The 21189-nt window shown below is 36.2% G+C and overlaps 1 protein-coding gene across 1 annotated transcript in view; it reads left to right on the top strand.

Moving 5' to 3' along the window:
* The window catches only part of LOC136863210 (leucine-rich melanocyte differentiation-associated protein), a 148576-nt gene that overhangs the window by 100643 nt on the left and 26744 nt on the right, over positions 1-21189 (top strand). Inside the window, exon 5 of the mRNA XM_067139580.2 lies at positions 12387-12477. Within this exon, the coding sequence (XP_066995681.1) occupies positions 12387-12477 (91 nt within the window). The remainder of the gene's footprint in view (positions 1-12386; positions 12478-21189) is intronic.

A 21189-nucleotide genomic window follows, 5' to 3' on the forward strand; every position in this document is an offset into this window, starting at 1 on the left:
TTTTTTTTTTTAATTCAGGGTTGAATTCTTATTGTGGGGATACTTATGTATATCTCAAACACTGAAGACATTACAGATGTGGGAATAGGTATTTGGAATCTCCTTTTAAAATAAAGAAACATATTTATTTTTTCGAATTGAGAGAAGACTGTTTCTCACATGTATAGTTCTATGTCACATGGTCGTCATAGCTCCAAAAGTTAATACCACAGACATGATTTACAAAGAATTTGTGAGGTAAATGAAACTCAATTTTTGGGTGAGTTTTTATACTTTAGGAATTTTCAGATAATGTCTTAGTACAATGCCGAGGAACGATTACTTTGATCAAATTACGAAATCCACGCGAGCGAAGCTGCGGGTAATTGCTAGTCATGTTATAAACTACTAGCTTAATGTGCTCATTTGACATTACTAATATGTTCTCGAACATTCCCGCTAAAAAAACTATCGAAATCATACGAACTAATCTTTCTAAACACAGCACTTTAAGTCAGTTAGAAATAGAAGAATGCTTACAATTACTAACTTTCGTCCTTCATAACAATTATTTTACGTTCAATAATAAGATATACAAACAAGAAGGTTTAGCCATGGGTGATCCCATTTCGGGAATACTCGCCGAAATTTATATGGACAACCTCGAAAATAGTAAAATAACAAACAGCATTAATGGTTTGTGTCTTTGGCTACGCTATGTCGATGACACACTAGCATTAATAGACAAAAGCTGCAACAATAGTGAAGACATATTAACTTACTTAAACAGCCTTGATAATTGCATCAAGTTTACTAAAGAAGATGAGGACAATAATTCCATCAATTTTTTAGACATTACAATCACCAGGACCTTAAACAATTTTGATTTCCAGATTCACAGAAAACCTTCATTTACTCCCACAACCATAAAACAAAATTCTCTTCACCCACAATCGCACAAACAAGCCTCATTTTACAGTTTAGTGTACAGAGCGTTAAAAATTCCCATGTCGACCGTCAATTTAAAAAAAGAAATAAGTACCATAAAAGAAATAGCTGTTTTCAATGGATACAATCCCTCAATCATACAGAAAATAATCAATAAAGTGCAATTGAAATTGGCCACAAACCTCACCCCAATAAAAATTAATAAGCCTAAATATGCATCATTCACCTACATTAACCCCATTATACATCAAATCGCTACCCCCTTAAAAAAACATGATATTAAGGTAGCCTATAAGACCCATAATTCTAATCAAAAGCTATTTTTCAACCACAATAAGATAAACTCGGACAACAATAAATTTTCGGGCTCTGGCATTTATAGACTGAAATGTGCTGAATGTAACAGTTCATATATCGGTCAAACTGGTAGAAGCTTTGCAATTAGATATGCAGAACATTTCAATGCCCAAAAGCACAATAAACACTCAGCCATGAGCATCCATATGAAAGACACCGGACATAGCTTTACCACAATTGAACAGGATCTCCAAATTTTAAAAAGACTAGATAAAGGCAGGCTCATGACCGAGTTCGAAAATTTATACATTTTTTTGGACCAAAAATATAATAAGAATAAAAATTTAAATGATCCAATAGACAACCGAAGCCCTCTTTACGAACAATTAATATTTTCGCTCAATAGTTTAAATCTGAAAGACAAAAGACTTGTTAACGTCCTCAAAACAAGCTCTCCTAACAACCCCACTAAGTCTCTCAACTCATCACGCCCCTATTCTCCCTCCAATACACTCAACTCCTCCCCAAGCGCCAATCACATACCCACAGCCCCGCCTTCTCAAATCCACTCCCCTCCTCTAAGACGTCACACGTACAACACGAGGAGTAGGACATTAGCGACAGCCAGTGCTCCACAAACCTCCTAACAATTAGGTAACAGCTCAACAGCTTTCAAGGTAAAAATTTTTAACTTTCACATTTTTCATTTCTCAATGATTTCCCCTTTTCTTCTCTTTTTCCGTTATTTCACTTAACTAATTAAGACAAATCCTCCATTTTCAGATTTCCCTCACATGTAGGACAGCTCAAACACCGATTGCACTGCACAACATTTTCGACCGTTGCCCATTCAACCAACAACTGACTTTCCCACATTTCAACAACAAAATATACGCAAACCTTTAGTCAACTAGGAAGAACCTAATGATGTTTTTAACTATCTTCATTTGAAGCCGGTGTTGTTTTAACTCTGTCTTAGCACAGCCTCAGTTTATAATCAACAAAAGCTGTTCACTTGCACTGTGCACTCCATTCAAATAGAATGTGACCAACGGAGTTGACTACCTCATGAATCCCAGGGCGAATTATTTTGGTTGGAGCCAAATTACAAATAGACAAATTGGAATGTTTTACCTCATCAATTTTAACAATTATAAATAAGTGTAGAGTAATTATAAATTGTGTTTTATTTGGCCAACTTTTGTATATACTACGTAGAACTACCATCGAACTCAATATCATATGGACTTTGATTACTTCCATTTTTATACTGTGTATATGATGGCCTCATTTTAATATTAAGAAACCACTAACGTATTTTACTATGTGTAACTAGTCTATTGTTATTTCATTTTGGATAGGACTTTGTACGTGTTTTTAATGTATTCTATCTTACATATTATGTTCATAATTTCCAACCAGACGTCTGGTTTAATTTTGAGGTGCTTTGATATGACTGATGATGCCCCACATGAGGGCAAAACATGTCTCCATTTTAACGATGTTTAACTAAAAATGTTAACATCCTGTAATGTATTGAATAGGTTGGAGTCCAATAAATTCTCTTATATTATTATCGTAGTACTGTTCGTTAAAAGTGAGAAATTGTGCGGTTTTTCATTTGAGTGAGTATTTTATATGATAACATTGCTTTTAATCCCTACATTCATACTGACGTTTTTGTAATGGCCTAAGTTAACTGTAGTTAGGAAAACCACAAAGGCAGTATTTGTGAGAATCCCGTAGAGAAGCACGGGTACAACAGCTAGTGTATGTATATATACCAACAAATCTAAGATGTTACAAACGTGAAAACTGGTATTTGGAATCTCCTTTAAATATAAAGGAACATGCATTTGGGGGGGGGAGCGAATCAATTTGGTAGTCGGGGATGAAAACGGAAATGAATTCCTTTTACGAGGATACACATATCTCAAAATCTGAAGATGTTACAGTCGTGATAATTTGTATTTGGAAGCTCTTCTAAAGAAACGGGTACTGTTTGTTTATAGAAAATTCACTTGAGTGGGGAGTGTGAAAGGAAGTAAAAAATGTTGAATTCTTTTTCTGGAGAACCTTATATCTCAAAACTGAAGGTTACAGACATGGAAATTGGTATTTGGAATCTCCTTTAAAAATAAAGAAACACACATTTTTTGGGGAGGGGGAAACCGACTTAACGGGCGGAAGTGGAGTTAAAAATGAGTTGAATTCTTTTCACGAGCATAGTTACATCTCAAAAACTAAAGATGTTACAGACATGAAAATTTGTATTTGGAATTTTCCTTCAAAGTAAAGAAACACGTAATCTTTTGTCTTTGGAAAATCCACTTAAGGGGGGTGAATTAATTGAAAAATTATTTGAATTCTTTGTATAAGGATACTTATATCTCAAGAACCAAAGATGTTACAGATGTGAAAATTAGTATTCGGAATCTCCTTTAAAATAAAGAAACACGCACTATCTGGGGGAAATCAACTTGGGGGGGGGGGGGGGCGGAGGTGGTGAAAAAGGAGTTTAATTCTTTTTATGAGGATACATATACCGATATCTCAAAACTGAAGATATTACAGTCATGATAATTGGCATCAGGAAGCTCGTTTATAAATATAAAAAGTATTTTTGGTTTTCGGAAATTTCACTTAAGGGGGAGGGTGAGGGAAGTGAAAAATTTTAATTCTTTTTATGGAGAAACTTTGATCTCAAGAAGTTAAGGTTACACACATAAAAATTTGTATTTCGAATCTCCTTTAAAAATTAGGAAACACACACTTTTTGGAGAAGGGATCAACTTAACAGGCTGGGGTGAAAAACGAGTTGAATTCTTTTTCTGAGGATACTTTTATCTCATAAACTGAAGATGTTAGAGGCATGAACATTTATATTTGGAATATTCTTTCAAAGTAAAGAAACACGTGTTCTTTTGTCTTCGGAATATCCACTTAAGGGGGCTGAATGAATTGAAAAATTAGTTGAATTCTTTGTATGAGGATAATTATATCTCAAAAACTAAAGATATTAAAGACATGAAAATTGGTATTTGGAATCTCCTTTATGAATAAAGAAAAACACACTTTTGGGGATGGGGGAATCAACTTAACGGGTAGGAAAGGTGGGGGGGATGAAAAAGAAGTTGAATTACTTTATGAGGAGACTTATATCTCAAAAACTGAAGATGTACAGACATGAAAATTAGCCATTGGAATCTCCTTTAAAAATAAAGAAACACGCATTTGTTTTTTTCGGAAAATTGACATAAGGGGTGTGGGGTTGAAAAATAAGTAAATAAAGAGTTGAAATATGTTTATGAGGATACTTTACCTTAAAAAATCAAGCTGTTACAGACGTGAAAATTGATATTTTGAATTTCCTTTCAAAATAAAGCAACACGTATTTTTTGTTTTCGGAAAGTCCGCTTAAGGCGGGAGAGGGGTGGAAAGAAGTCGACAAGAAGAATTGGAAATATTCTTATGAGTATAGGCCTACATTTATCGCAAAACTGAAGGTGTTACAGACGTACAGACATGAAAACTGGTATTCGGAATTTCTTTTAACAATAATGAAACACGTATTTTTTTGTTTTCAGAAAATCCAGTGAAGGGGCTGAAAAGAATTGGAAAAGCGGTTGAATTTTTAAAATGAGTACCGGTATATCTACATTATATATCAAAAACTTAACATGTTAGAGACAAGAAACTTGGTATTTGGAAAGTCCTTTAAAAATATAGGAACAGGTACCTTTTTGTTTTCGGGGAAGGCACCTAACGGGGGCTGAAAAGAAAATGAAAAGTAGTTGAATTATTTTTTATGAGGATACTTATATCTTAAACAATGAAGATGTAACAGACTTGAAAATTGTTATTTGGAATCTCATTTAAAAATAAAGATTTTTTATTTTTTTTTAATTCAGGGTTGAATTCTTATTGTGGGGATACTTATGTATATCTCAAACACTGAAGACATTACAAATGTGGGAATAGGTATTTGGAATCTCCTTTTAAAATAAAGAAACATATTTATTTTTTTGAATTGAGAGAAGACTGTTTCTCACATGTATAGTTCTATGTCACATGGTCATCATAGCTCCAAAAGTTAATACCACAGACATGGTTTACAAAGAATTTGTGAGGTAAATGAAACTCAATTTTTGGGTGAGTTTTTATACTTTAGGAATTTTCAGATAATGTCTTAGTACAATGCCGAGGAACGATTACTTTGATCAAATTACGAAATCCACGCGAGCGAAGCTGCGGGTAATTGCTAGTCATGTTATAAACTACTAGCTTAAAGTTTGGAAATTACATATGAGAGTGCTAGTAAGAGAAAATTATGCCTAAGAGTAGCTGCCACCATTGATTAGTGATAGAAAATTGACCTCTGGATCTCAAGATCATTTGCTCAAAGCTGGCATAGCTGGTTGGACTTTTGAAGGACAAAAAAAAAAAAAAATATATAATACCAATATAAATGGTCCGTTATTGGACATTATAAATTTTCCAGCTAATTCATTCCTGGTTGCCAGCATTTTGCTCTCGTGTGCTAGGTTGGGCTCATCAGTTGGTACCTAGCACACCTACCAAGATGCTGGCTAGTGCATACCGCGGAGGCCACTGCGTAGGCTATTTGGAGCCACCGGCAGTGCCAATGCACTATGAGAGACTTCAAATCAAAATCTCTTTATTTGCAAATGAGGTGTCTACCTCGGTGGCAAATGGTACACTAAAATACATTATTGTTAAGCACTAAATATTAAATTAACAAGAGAAGAAAATTTTTCCTATAATACAATATTATACAATTTACGCTAACAATGTTTTCTATTAAACACACAGCTCATCCTTAATAAATTTATATTGTTTACAAAATTCTACTTATAATATCTCCTGTACTACTTACAAATATAATCAACTGATATACAGTATGTGGAATTACTTCAAATGATACTATACAACTGGTATAACATTAATATTTACATTGCATTTATTTATTTACTTTTTTTTTTTTTTTTTACCCGTTCTGGATCCTAAGTAGCATAACGACCTGCTGTGTCTTAACCAGAGCCCCTTTTGCCACCACTTTTCAGAGTTCCTGAAGGGCCTTCACAGCTACCGTAGCGGTCCCAGGGCCCTCGAAGTCCCCACTGTACTTCACCCCTACAGGCAGTCCCCTACTTTGGCTGTCCAAACTCCTTAGAGCAGGGGATGGAATTAATTTATTCACACACATTTTTTTTATTTACAATAACCTGCACTGGTCGAATGCCCTCTAACACTTCATTTATTTTCTCTGTTGCTGTTTATTCTCTTCTTGAATATCTGTACAGATTTTGGAAAAGGATCAAACACTACCCCTGGTAAACTGTTCCACTCCTTCACACCCTTCCCAATGAATGAAAATTTACCCCAATCGCTTCTGCTAAAATTCCTTCTAATTTTATATTTGTGGTCAGTCCTGCCGATATAATTATTTTCCAACTGAAGCCTCTCACGGATATCTCCCCATGCTTCTTCTCCTGTATAGGCTCTATATAATCCTGTAAGTCTAGTTTTCTCCCTTCTCTTACTTAAAGTTTCCCACCCAAGTTCCTTTAACATTTCTGATACACTACTCTTTCTCCTGAAATCCCCTGTTACAAATCTTGCTGCTTTCCTCTGCACACTATCTATTTCTTTTATTAGGTATTCTTGGTGAGGATCCCAAACACTGTTTGCATATTCCAATAATGGACGAACCATACTCAAGTAACATTTTTCTTTTAATTCTTTGTTGCATCCTTTAAGTAGCCTCATTATGACATGTAATGATCTGTATGCTTTCCCAACAATGTCATCAATATGACCCTTCCAGTGCAAATTACTTTCAAATCTCACACCTAAGTATTTGCACTTGCCATCTTTTGGGATAACTACCTCATCCAAAGTATATTCAAATTCAGTTTTAAAGCTCCTGTTTGTAAAAGTTGTAACAGTTGATTTGCCTCCATTAACCTTCATATTATTTTCTTCAACCCATTGTTGAATACTTTCAAGGTCCCTTTGTAATTCTGAACAATCCTCAATGTTGTTTATTTCTCTATAAACAATTATGTCATCTGCATACAATCTTATTTTTGATGTTATATTGTTCCCTAAATCATTTGCGTATATTAAGAAAAGTAACGGACCGATTATACTACCCTGTGCAATTCCCTTCCAAACTTTCTCTTCCTGAGATACATTATTTCCTACTTTGACTTTCTGAACCCTTGAATTTAGAAATGCTTTTATCCAACGTGTAACCCTTACGTCCAATCCTATTCCCTCCAATTTCTTTAATAATTTTCCATGTTCCACTCTATCAAAGGCTTTGGAAAGATCTATGGCTATGCAATCTAACTGACCTCCTGAATCCAACTGATCTGCTATGTCCTGCTGAAATCCCACCAGTTGTGCCTCACAAGAAAATTTCTTTCTAAATCCATACTGGCTCCTCATGAACCAATTTTTATCATCACATATCCCTCTGCTGTACTTTGATATTAAACTCTCCAGAATTTTACAAACTATACTGGTCAGGCTGATTGGTCTGTAGTTCTCTGGTTTCCTTTTATCACCCTTTCCTTTATAAATTGGTATTATTATAGATTCCTTCCATTCCTTTGGTATTACACTATTATTTATGACATAGTCAAAGAGAAATTTTAAATAAGGCACTATGTACCACCCCATTGTCTTTAATATCTCCCCAGTAATTTGATCACTTCCTGCTGCTTTTCCTTGCTGAAGCAGTTGGATTTCTCTGAAAATATCTTCGTTTGTGAATGAGAAGCTTCTTGTTTCCCTCTGTCTCTCTCCCTCTCTATCTTCTGTTTCGGTTTCCAACTCTTGACAATCATCTACTGAATCTCTAAATTCCATACTAAATAGGTTTGCTTTCTCAGTATCTGTTAAATAGTGTTCACCCCCTTCTCCCACCATTGTAGGAATTTGGATTCCTTTTCCTTTTTGATTCCTGATATATGAATACAGCTTTTTCCATTTCCCTTTGTGGTCATTACCCTCTTGAAGTATGCCATTCATATAATTCTCTTTTGCTTCCTTTTTCACTCTATTCAGTTCCCTCATTAGCTGTTTTCTAGTTTCTCTACTCTCCCTACCCTCTTTGATTTTCCTGTTTACTATTCTACATTTTCTTTTTAATTTTCTTATTTCCCTTGTATAATAAACAGGGTCTGAGGTCATTTTACCCTTCTTAACAGGTACAAATCTCTTCTCTCCTTCCCAAATAATTCCTTTAAATTTAGCCCAAAGTGTATCCACGTTACTTCCTTCACTTATCCAACAACTGAATTGTGATTTAAGGTAAGTCCCAAATTCATCAACTTTAGTTTTTCTGTACAATTTCTTGTCCTGTGTAGCCCTCTTATTAAGCCTTTTTGGTACGAGTCCTACATCCATTATTACAGCCTTATGGTCTCCTATTCCTTCAATTACCTCAGTTTTATCAACAATTTCCCATGGTTTAACCAAGAATACATCTAGTAAGTTATTGAGACGAGTCGGTTCTTGTACTACTTGTGTAAATCCTCCCTCCCAAATTAACTTATTTGCCAGTTTCTGTTCATGGGCTTCACTTGCAGCTCCATTCCATTCAACTTCAGGCAAATTTAGATCTCCCCCAATTATTACCATATCATTATTATTGTTTTTATGAGTATAATCTATTATTTTTTTCAAAGATTTCCATGTCTCTTTCCTCTCTTCCAGGCCTGTATGTTCCTATAATTCCCACCTCCTTCATATTATCACAAACTAATTTTATCCCTAATATTTCATCCCTTTCATCGGTAAACCATTCATGTGAACAGTAAGTTTCCTTCACCAGAATAAACACCCCCCCTCCCTTTTTATCTCCTCGGTCTCTACGATAGACTGTGTACCCTTCTGGAAATACTTCTCTATTACCCACCCCTTCTTTCAACCACGATTCCACTCCTATCACCACATCAGTCTCATAAGATTCCATCAATGTACCGAATTTTAATTGTTTATTTACTACACTTTGACAGTTTACCAAGAGCAATCTCAGACCCCCTTCCTCCCTAAAACTTGACTGTTGCAATTGGGTAACTTGAAATTCCTTACTATCCTGAGTTTCTTTTTCTAGTTGACGGAGCCAGCTTGCAGTACAGCTGGCTCTTTCTACTAGTTTTCCTGGTCAGTATTATAACTCAAGGGAGTTGCCTGTTTTACAGTACATATCTTAAGATTAATAAAATCTAGAACAATATTTGCTATCTTCCGTTTACCTGAATTGTTTAGATGGAGGCCATGTTTTGTATAACAGTATCTCTCAAAACTGCTGCATTCAATAACCTGAGTATTCCGAAAATGTTTACAAATTTGAACAACATCTGTATTGACCTTGTCCACTTCAATGTTCACACACGAGTCCCTACTCAAATCATGCCTGTGGGACACGTTCACTACAAAAACGTTAGTGTGGGTCAGCTTCCCTAGTGTATGTTTAAGTTGTGATCTTACATTCCTGGCGTCGTCGCGAGCTACGTCGTTCGTCCCACCGATGATAAGCACTGCATAGCCGCTCCCGAAGTTACTAGTTGCTGCTTCTACGTTTTCCACAACACTGCTGATAGAAGCTCCTGGATATATTTCTCCGGTTGCTGCTATATTCTCGTCGTTAATCAATCCCGCAATTCCCCTTCCTTGGCTATCACCAAACACAGCTACCTTCGCTGATTTGGGCCTAACTGGGTCTTGAATCTGAATTCTAGGCCTAAATTTTAAACTCGGCACGGCAACGGATCGCGATGATTTGGTTTCACGCGCGCGATCACTTTCTTCCAGGATTATATTATTTAGGGCAGAAAACCTATTTCTAATGTTTATTTCCGGAAATTCAGTTGTAGATTTCTTCTTAGCCGGCCATCCACGAACTACTTGACACCACGTGCTCGAGTTTGTTACTTGTACCGGTATATCACTCGAAGAATGGTCAGTCCCAACTTCTAGCGATCGCAGTCTTTCTTTTAATTCTTGATTTTCAACTTTAAGAGTCTCATTGTCCTTTTTTAGAATGTTTATAATTTCTAATGCACTTTTATATTCCTCATCGACTGTTTTCGGTGCTTCGTCAACGCCGTCCCCAACAACAACATTCCGAACACACTGCTCACAAATCCAGTCAACATTTTCATTAGTTTTTACGTCTCTAGGGCAATTTCCGCACTTATAATGCCACCATCGATCACATGAATCACACAACATTCCATTTTTCACTAATTTTCGACATTTTCCGCACTTTTCGTCACATTTTACGGTTAATTTACTCGGAGAATAAAACACTACGTCGTCATTACCGGGCGCCATTTTGAAGACATAGGCGCTATTTTGAAGACTTTGTCTCTTTACCAAAAATTGATGCCTGCTTGGCTATCAGATAATATAGATGATGATTCCCATAGGGAATCTGACAGATTTGTCTGGAATGAGTAAATTTATAATACCAATATAAATGGTCTGTTATTGGACATTATAAATTTTCCAGCTAACTCATTCCTGGTTGCTAGCGTTTCGCCCTCGTGTGCTAGGTTGGGCTCATCAGTTGGTAGCTAGCATACCTACCAAGATGCTGGCTAGTGCATACCATGGAGGCCACTGCATAGGCTATTTGGAGCCACCAGCAGTGCAAATGCACTATGAGAGACTTTGTCTCTTTGTCCCTTTACCAAAAAAAATAAATAAAATAAAATTGAAAAAAAAAAAAATCCATTCTACACTCCATGTTGTATGATGTTAGCATGTAAAAGATCTCTGGTTACACATTTGGTGTTTACTGAACAGAATGAACTACCGGGCGAGTTGGCCGTGCGGTTAGGAACGTGCTGCTGTGAGCTCGCATCCGGGAGATAGTGGGTTCGAACCACACTGTCGGCAGCCCTGAAGATAATTTTCCGTGGTTTCCCATTTTCACACCAGGCAAATGCTGGGGCTGTACCTTATTTAAGGCCACGGCCGCTTCCTTCCCATTCCTAGACCTTCCTCTCCCATCGTCGCCATAAGCCCTATCTGTGTCGGTGCGATGTGAAACAAATAGCAAAAATTAACTAAAACTCAGCCATAGATCGCCGAACAGTGATCTAGTGTACTCCATCTGGTAGAGTAAAATGGATGACGCGCAGACAGCCTATATCTCATCAAATTGAAATGCCTGTACATGGTAGCTGAGGCTGTACGATTATTATTATTATTATTATTATTATTATTATTATTATTATTATTATTGTTATCATTATTATCATTATTATCATTGTTACTGAGCGAGTTGGCTGTGTGGTTAGTGTTTCATAGTTATGAGTTTGCATTTGGGAGATAGTGGGTTCGAATACCACTGTTGACAGCACTGAAGATGGTTTTCCGTGGTTTCTATTTTCATACCAGGCAAAGTTTGTCTTTTATATATTTGATACCTGGGAGGAGAAAGGTCTTTATGAATAAATGCGGTATGCATAATTCCTTCTATTCACATGCAGAACACAAAACAATGGTCAGTTTATTCTCTCTTTCGCTCATTCACTCTTAGTAATAATAATGTTATTGGTTTTTATCCCACTAACTACTTTACAGTTTTCAGAGACACCGAGGTGCTGGAATTTAATCCCGCAGTAGTAATAATACGTGCCGGTAAATCTACCGACATGAGGCTTACATATTTGAGCACCTTCAAATACCACCGGACTGAGCCAGGAGCGAACCTGTCAAGTTGAGGTCAGAAGGCCAGCGCCTCAACAGTCTGAGCCACTCAGCCCAGTGCATTCACACTTTCTCTGGTCTATGATGACACCACTCTGTCTGAAAGTTGTTTCACAGTTATCTCCTTGAAATTTTGATGTATTGATAGCTTTTGAAGCATTTTTCTTATGGTGAATATAAAGTGGTTCTATACTGCATTGGAGTTTATGAAATGGAGTATATCAGCTGTCTTCAAATTTTGGTGCCGACATGTAAATACACACAGGATCCACTCAATTATTTCATAAGAGAAGTGCACCTTTGTCTTGATGATGATGGATGAATGAATGAATGAATGAATGAATGAATGAATTACTACGAGACCTAACTACAATTGCTACTTTTTCTAATATCTGTTTACTGTATTTCAGGCTTCCATTGGAGATGAACTAAGTTCTTCATTAACATCATCTGCATACAGTCCACTTCCTAACTCAGGACGAGACATTGGGGATCATCAAGGTAATATTTTCTCCTTCCTCTTCTAGAATTAATAATTTGATGGAATGTGTTATTTTGTTTCGAACAGATGGATGGGAATCGTAGGACATTTCACAGATTAACGTTGAGCTTTCTTGGTTTCAAGTAAAGATTATGTGAAGTGAAAAATGATGGCACGAATGTGTTGTTATGAGTGAAATGTGAGTTTTTTTCAAAAATGGCAAGAGTTGTAGATATACTGGTTTCAAACCTGAATGACCCATGTGAACTATGGATGAAATTAATGTGTTTTCAATTTTAGCTGAAAAACTAGCTTCTTGTCTTGCACAAAATATTATTTACTGTTGCAATTCCATGACAAGGACAATAGTATGTGTAAATTATACTATAAGTAAGAAAGGAGAATTCAGCATCATAGGGTGTATCTAGGAAAAGTGTTCTATGATCTTCCAGTATTTTGTAACTTCATTTAAATGACTGCTCTACAAGTATCCTAAAGCATTCAACAGCATGTTCTAAACTGGCCCATCAAATCTAACAATTTTTTATGAAAATGGATGATGATGATGATGATGATGATGATGATGATAATAAATGTCCCATCATGCATCACTGGATAACTCACAACAGTTCACTACTCCTTAACACGGATAGCTGCTAAAATTTGAACACCTTGTGATTAAGTTATGGCATGAGCTGTCATATTTCCAAGAGTAAATTTGGTAGCACTCATGAAACATCCATATACTCTGACAATAATGGTTGAGGATCAAAGTACCCAAAGCAAGTTAATCTGTATAAAATAGTGCCTCTATATGTTTTTACATACCTGCCAACTTTTACGGTTTATCCGTAAAATTTATGGAAATTGCAGCATTTTACGGTTTTATGGATGGACGGCGTCATTTTACGACTTAGCAGACAAAAATTTGAAACGTTAACGTTCAATAATCACCCCACTTCTGTACAATCAATTGTTTGCATGGGTCGAAGGCAAGTCCACGATAGTCGATAACTCATTCTTTGATGATTGGTACTTTTAACCGTTTGATGTTTGTGTCATCATTGGAATTGAATTTAAAATCGGGATAACAGTTCTTCCATGTGAATCTTAGGTGTCGACTGGCTCTGCTCCGCAAATTCCTTGTTCTGCTCCGTTCGCTTGTGATTTAATCCATATTTTTTGACCACGTGAGTGTTGTTCTTTGTTCACAAAGTTGGTGTTTCCTTGAATGTTTTGGCCTTTTAAGGTTATGATATATTTTAATGGAGTGTTTGAGTTTTTGTGTTATAACTTCGTACTTTGCATTTTCCTGTATTTCTTGGACTAATTACATTCATTCCATGTGTGTGTGTTTTTTACTATGTGCATATTCCTTGTTCACGAGATTGGCGTCGTGTTCATTTAATGGTTTAAGACTTTGTGTGCTTCGACATGTTTTAATGGAGTGTTTGACTGCGTTGAGTGTTTGTTATAATTTTATGTGACGTTCAGTGATCCAGGTTCCTTTCGTAGTTACAGTAGATATCGAGAGATTTGTTCTCGCACATTTTCAGATGTTATATTCCTGTTGTAGGATTCATGAATAAATCCAACAAAAAACAGTAAGCTTACTTCCAGACATTTAAAAATTCATATTCTGTTGGTTTTCCGTGCATACTAAAATCAAGAAAGGGAGAAAAATTTGCCTTTTGCATGGTATGTGGGTGTGATATTCACCCTCTTAATGCCGGCTCCCTTACTGCTGTGGTTGCTAAGATTGCCAGAGAGAAAATGCCTATTATGCAACACCGAATATAAAAGCATATCCTTTCCTCACTTTTCAAGATATCTCATTGTAGTTTACATTTTATTGTAGCTAAGTGATCCCGCTCTTCACTCATTATATTAACATCACGAAAATAATTCATACGGCTGAGTAAAAAAAAAAATTGTTCATGCAATTTTTGAAAAATTTTAAAATTCAAATTTGGATCTCAGTACATCCTAGTATTTTGATTGTACTCACCTAAATTTGGTATTCCTGTGCACATTGATGCATTGTTTACTAGTTCGTAAAATATCAATGTTTTAAGAATAACAGTTCTTCTAAAAATAGATTAAAATACTGACTTGGTCTAGCTTCAGGAGGAGTTGCACGTTTAGGGCCAGGCGTCTCAAGGAATGCAGGAGAGGGTTGAAATTGTACATTGTTATCAGACTGAATTTCATGGAAATCGGGAATCTGGTCATCATCGTCATTACTGTCTCCGTCAACTCCATCATTATTCCCGTCACTATCATTATCGTCTGAATCGGAAATTTCATGCATCACTATCACACGAGTAAGTCGGATAATATCACCACTATCGTCTCTGTTTGAAACATTACCGGCATTATTATCACTCTCAGTATCATCTGAATCATCATTCAATTAATTAACATAATGTACAAAATAGTCATCAATTTCAAACACAATACGAGAACTCTTCGCCATTACTACGAACACATGGTCTACAGGTACGCGCTAAACAGCTGAAATAGAAAAAATCATAACATCAACACAACATGTCACACAGAGATTCTGGTGGTAGATTTAGAAACTATGTATTATCTACTACAGAGTGATGCTGACTGGAGCTGCCATCAGTCAGATATGTGCAAACTATTACAACTTACGTAGACAGCTGCAACATGGAGGGCGATGGCGCTCCTGGCACTTTTCACTAGCCTACAGAGGAGCACGATTGCGCTCCCCGACACTCTAAGAGTTAATATGGCACATGGTGGAAGAAACGATTTAAGTAATCATGTGAAGTGCAGCAAACACATAAGTTATGTTAAATCGAAGGAAGATAAGTAGAAAATCAACAACTTTTTTGCCAAGTCTGGAAATGTTGACAGTGACGTAATTAGAGCCGAGTGTCTATTTATTTTCTTTTTGCTGGAGCACAATGTGCCCTTAAGTGCGGCTGATCATGCTGGTGCTTTATTTAAGAAGATGTTTTCCACATCAGAAGTTGCAAAGAAATATAGCTGTGGTCGCACAAAAACAACATTTATTGTAAATAAAATGGCAAAAAATGCATCATTTGAAGTCGTTAAGTGCATTCAAAAGGGATCATTTTCTTTGGCAATGGATGGAAGCAATGATACAAATGCCAATTTGTATCCTATTGTTGTTACATACTATGATATTTCGCAGGCAGATGTGCCAACTCTCCAGATTTAAGCGGGAGACTACTATGATATTTCGCAGGCAGATGTGCCAACTCTCCAGATTTAAGCGGGAGACTCCCGATTTTTCATCGTTCTTCCCGATCTCAGATCACTGGGACCGATGCTCTGATTTTCAGAGCAGTTTCAGTAATTTTCATACTATTTTAAACTCCCGCGAGTTTCCTTGTTCTATCGATATATAGCTGAGTATGGCTGGTCAATAGCAGTTCTAATAATCACAACTGGATGGCAGTACAGGGCACGGTGGCCAGTCGTGCTCCTCTTTGGTCTATAATACAGACAAATATTCAAATGGCTTATAATAGGAAGTGAAAGTCACAAGCGAGTAACCTAACCTCAGAAGTAGCACGCCATGGACGTCTACCTGCGGCAGGACCTGCATAAATGCTCGTGTTACGTCACGTAGTAATGCTTTTTGGTTGTATGTCTTAATATTTGTTTTGGCCAAAACGTCAAAAAAGAAATATGATACAGTGTTTAAAAGCATTTATAGGGAAGAGTTTCTGTGTTTCATTGAATCCAGAAAGGGACCAGCATTCACATTCTGTACTATATGTAGGTGTGATTTTTCAGTTGCGCATGGTGGGAAGTGCGATATACTCAAACATGTGCAAAGGAAAAAACATGAGGAGAGTGGCCAGTGTGTAGTAAGGAACCAGAAACTGAACTTTTCATGTAAAAATCAAGATATAAAGCCTGTGACGAATGCCGAGGCTTTATTTACATCATTTATCATAGATCATAACCTGCCTGTAAATTGTGCTGACCGCGCGGGGCCTTTGTTTCACAAAATGTTTACTGATTTTGAAATTGCTAAACAATATGGGTGTGCTAGAACGAAAACAGTAGCTATCATTACAGAAATGTACATGGAAGAACGGGAACGGGAGAAAATTGTGTCATATTTGCAGGTGAATGCATTTTCTGTTGCAACTGATAGTAGCAATAAAAGCGACTTGAAAATATATTGTTGTAAGATTTTTTAGGCTTGAACTCAATGAAATTCAAAGTTGCCTACTCTCTGTGCGTAATTTAGAAGAAGATGCTACTGGAGCTAACATTGCCAATCTTTTGCTCTCAACTTTTCAGGAATTCCGCATTCCTTTAAACAACTGCCTAGCTCTTGGTGCTGATAATGCTCCAGTAATGGTAGGATTAAAGAATGGTGTGGCAGGATGTTTGAAGCGGGAAAATAGTAACATAACTATCGTAGGTTGCTCTTGTCACTTAATTAATCTTGCTGCAGAGAAGTGTGTAGCGTGCTTGCCTGTAAATATAGATGAAAGTATAGTTGATATATTTTATTATCTGGAAAGGAGTGCAAAGAGGAAAGAAGAGTTCAGAGAATTTCAGACTTTACACAACAGAGAGATCAGGAAAATTCAGAAGCATGTACCTACTCGCTGGTTATTACTAGGAAGGTGTTAAGATATGATTTTGCAAGTCAGTTTTGTAGGAACTATTGAAGAATGTGATAGCAAGGTTTGTGAAACCACACGTTATTAAAAGCTCCTCCTCCCTCCTTGATGTAGATTATCATACTCCAGCAAGTCAAACAGATGATTGTGATCTAATAATAGGGAACTCTGCGATTGTTCTGATGAACACTTCGAGGTCTGAGGAAAAGTGCATATTCTTTAAGTCTGTTAGAAAGCGTTTCTCTTCATCATGTGACTACATGGTACACAAATTTCCGTTCAAAGGTGACGTTTTGATTAATGCAGAAGTTGCAAATATTTCTGCTATAAGTAAGGCATAATTTTCCAGCCTTAGATTTTCCTTTAACAAGTTTACGAACATTCTGAATAATGAAATGGAACATTTAGATAAAGAAACTCATATTCTGCACTCCCAGTTCTGTAACTTTCAGCTCGAAGAAACAGACCTGGCAAAAGGAAGAAGACTATAATCACAATTATACTACAATGGATCAAGATCTAAAAATTCTGCAACGTGAACAAAAAGGTCCACTACTCAAAATTTTAGAGAATTTTTACATCAGTATGGATCGATATAAGAACCCAGCCCTGAATTTAAATGAGATAAATGAAAAAAAAGAACGTAATATGGGAAACTTTTATTCCGATCATTTGTAGTAAAAAACATGAACATAAAAACTCACAGTCATTACACTCGGTTTCATTCACTGCCCCCATTATTCTGCACATTCCCATTCTCCCACAAGCCCTGCCCCGTTTCCCCACGCCACGTCCTTGTAGTAACACATCTTGCGTCTCAACTGCGGGAGCAAGTCAGTCGAGAGCTGGACTCCGTAGGCAGAGAACACAGGTGATACAAGCAGGCCACGTAGCATAATTTTCGTTCTTCATAACTTAATCTAATGTTGTTCCTGTTAGTCATAATTTTTCAATCTTAATTCGATTTGTATTGTCCATTTTACAGACTAAACATCAGACGGTTCAACTTCAATAATGCTTATGTGTATCAGCCCATGTTGGAACACAACAATTAAGCCAACAGTATACAGTTACCAGTTGAACCACACCAAAGGACAACAAAAACATTGAAACAGAAAGACCTCTAGCTCTTGACTGTTTTAACGATCAACATTTCACAGTTTTTTAACTTTCCTCATGCTTTTTTAAAAACTTTTTAACTAACATGTCATTTTGTGTGTTTCCTATGTTTTTAATTCATTATACATGTCTTACGGAGGATGACCCAATGCCGGGTTGAAACACGCCTATTTATGTGTGAAGTTTCATCTTAATTGGACGTTAAATATATAGTATTGACTAGGAGGATTAAAATAGTTTTTGTACAGTTTTGTAAGAAGTTCAACCGTCAATATGGATTTAACATGAAATTCATAGTCTGTAATGGGAATGCCATCAAGGCAAGAGAGAAAGCTAATTTCTACCTTAATACAATAGTGAAATTAGTGAAAGTAGGTAACGACATAACCTTTCTTAAGACATGCCTTAATAATGGTGTCACACCTAAGTTACTAAAATTTACAAAAACGACGCACAGGAACACTACAAGAACCAGATTCACTCAATTAAAGACAGATAAGATTTGGATATGGGAGGAGATCAATTTTTTACATAAGAAGAACTCAATTTTGAACAACAGACTTTACGAGGCCCACTTGGAAATTACCACACTTTTAGTCCCATTAGAATGGAATTCAATGCAAAAACACATCACAAATAAACTAGAGAACACATTATCCAGTAAATAAAATACGCTAGACAAAAAATTGAACTCGCTCATAAACTCAAAATAAACAGAACACAAAAAACTTTGTCAGTATAACCAACCCAACTGAAACCAACATCAAATCCAAAGGTTTTCATCCACCAGTTATGAACTTTTGTAAAGTAAGCCTTAGCAAGGACAACCTTGAAATTCTGAGTAGTGGACCCAAACATAATTGGCCCACCACCTCCAAACATGGTAGTTTAATTACCACTTTAGTAGAAACAGAAAGGGCAGTCAACAAATTACCCTTAGATAAACAGGAAGAGATATAATACATTATAAAAAAACAAACTTTTATCTTATCATAAACAAGTATTTAATCATAACACAGACTGATCCATTAATAAGAAAGTTGGGGCCAATGACCTTCGATGTTAGGCCCCTTAAAACAACAAGCAGCATCATCATCAATAAGAAAGTTAAAAACCTCAAAGAAAAATTAAAGTTTGATGACCTAATAGCAACTAAATCTGATAAAGGGAATGCAGTAGTAATCATGGAGAGGAACGATTATATTAATAAAACGCATTTGTTTTTCACAGAAAACAAATTTGATGTAATCAAGAAGGATCCTTTAAATAACCTGCAAAAAGAATTAAAATCAATAGTCAATAATAGTTCTTTCTTTTTCAGTGAATTTGAAAAGAAAAACTCATTGCCATGAACCCTATGTTACCTGTAGTGAAATTGTTACCAAAAATTCGTAAGGCTAACACCCCTATATGACCAATTATCAATTTTAGGGGTAGCCCGACATACAAACTATCTCAATCTATTCAAGATTTCCTTAGTACACATTATCACTACCAAGCGAATACAACAATAAAGAACTCCATAGAACTTTGCGAGAGAATAAAACATATAAAGGTACCGGAAATCCACAAGATCCTTTCATTTGATGTCATCAATGCCAGTATCCCCGTTAAAACCACTAATCATTTGATACGGAATAATTTAACCAAATTTAGTAAATTAACCATTGGTGAAATGGATTAGTTCAAAGGCCTATTCAAATTCTCTTTAAGTAATAATTATTTCAGTTTTGAGAATAAAATCTACCAACAGACAAGTTTACCAATGGGAGCACCTTCCTCGAGTATTTTGGCGAACATATATATGGACCACATAGACCACACAAACATCGTAGGTAAGATCAAAGCTATAAAATACTGGACACGTTACGTCGACAATGTGCTAGCTATCATAGAAAGCAGCGTTAATGAAGGAAAGGAGATTTTTTAACTACTCAACAGTTTAGATCAGAATATTCAATTCACTATGGAAATGGAGAACAATAACTCGCTTAATTATTTAGACGTAACACTACCACGTCATAAGAATAATCACCCGGCATTTAACATTTACCGGAAACCAACTTACGCTGCTAACACCATTAAACAAAATTATACATCCTGAAGCTCACAAAATAGCTGCCTACAAAAGCACGTTAGAAAGAGCTTTAAAAATCCCACTCTCAAAGAAAAATTTGAAAAAAGAAATCGGGACCATCCGCGAAATAGCTTTGAGCAGTGGATTCAGCACAAAATTTATAAATAAGCTAATCAATAAACATACTTAGAAGCCCACAACTACCTTAATGAAAGAGTCAAAAACTAAAGAAAAATATGCCACATTCACATTTAGCAATAATAATATACACATAATCACCAACGTCCCAAGAAAACAGAACCTAAAAATTGCTTTCAAAACCAGCAACACTAATGTATGTATATTATTTAACTCTCACACAGTAAATACTAGCAATAAATACACAAATTCTGGGATATATAAACTGGAATGCCAGGGATGCGTCAGACAAACCGGTAGGAATTTCCTCATAAGATATACAGAACATCGCAATGCTTTAAAATACAATCGTTTCTCTGCCATGAGTAACCATCACAAAGTCTATAATCACAATTCTACTACAATAGATCAAGTTCTAAAAATTCTAAAACGTGAACAAAAAGGTCCACTACTCAACATTATACAGGATTTTTACATCAGTATGGATTAATATAAGAACCCAGCCTCAACTTAAATGAGATAAATGAAAAAAAAGGACATAATATGTGAAACTTTTATTCTGATCATTTGTGGTAAAAAAACAGGAACATGAGAACTCACAATCATTACACTCGGTTTCAGTCACCGCCCCCCATATTCTGCCCACATCCATTCTCCCGCAAGCCTCGCCCATTTTCCCCACTCTACTTCCTTGTAGCAACACGTCTTGCGCCTCGGCTGCGGGAGCAAGTCAGTCGAGAGCTGGACTCCATAGTCAGAGA

This window comes from Anabrus simplex, chromosome 2 (assembly GCF_040414725.1).
Source record: "Anabrus simplex isolate iqAnaSimp1 chromosome 2, ASM4041472v1, whole genome shotgun sequence".
NCBI classification, from domain to species: Eukaryota; Metazoa; Arthropoda; class Insecta; order Orthoptera; family Tettigoniidae; genus Anabrus; species Anabrus simplex.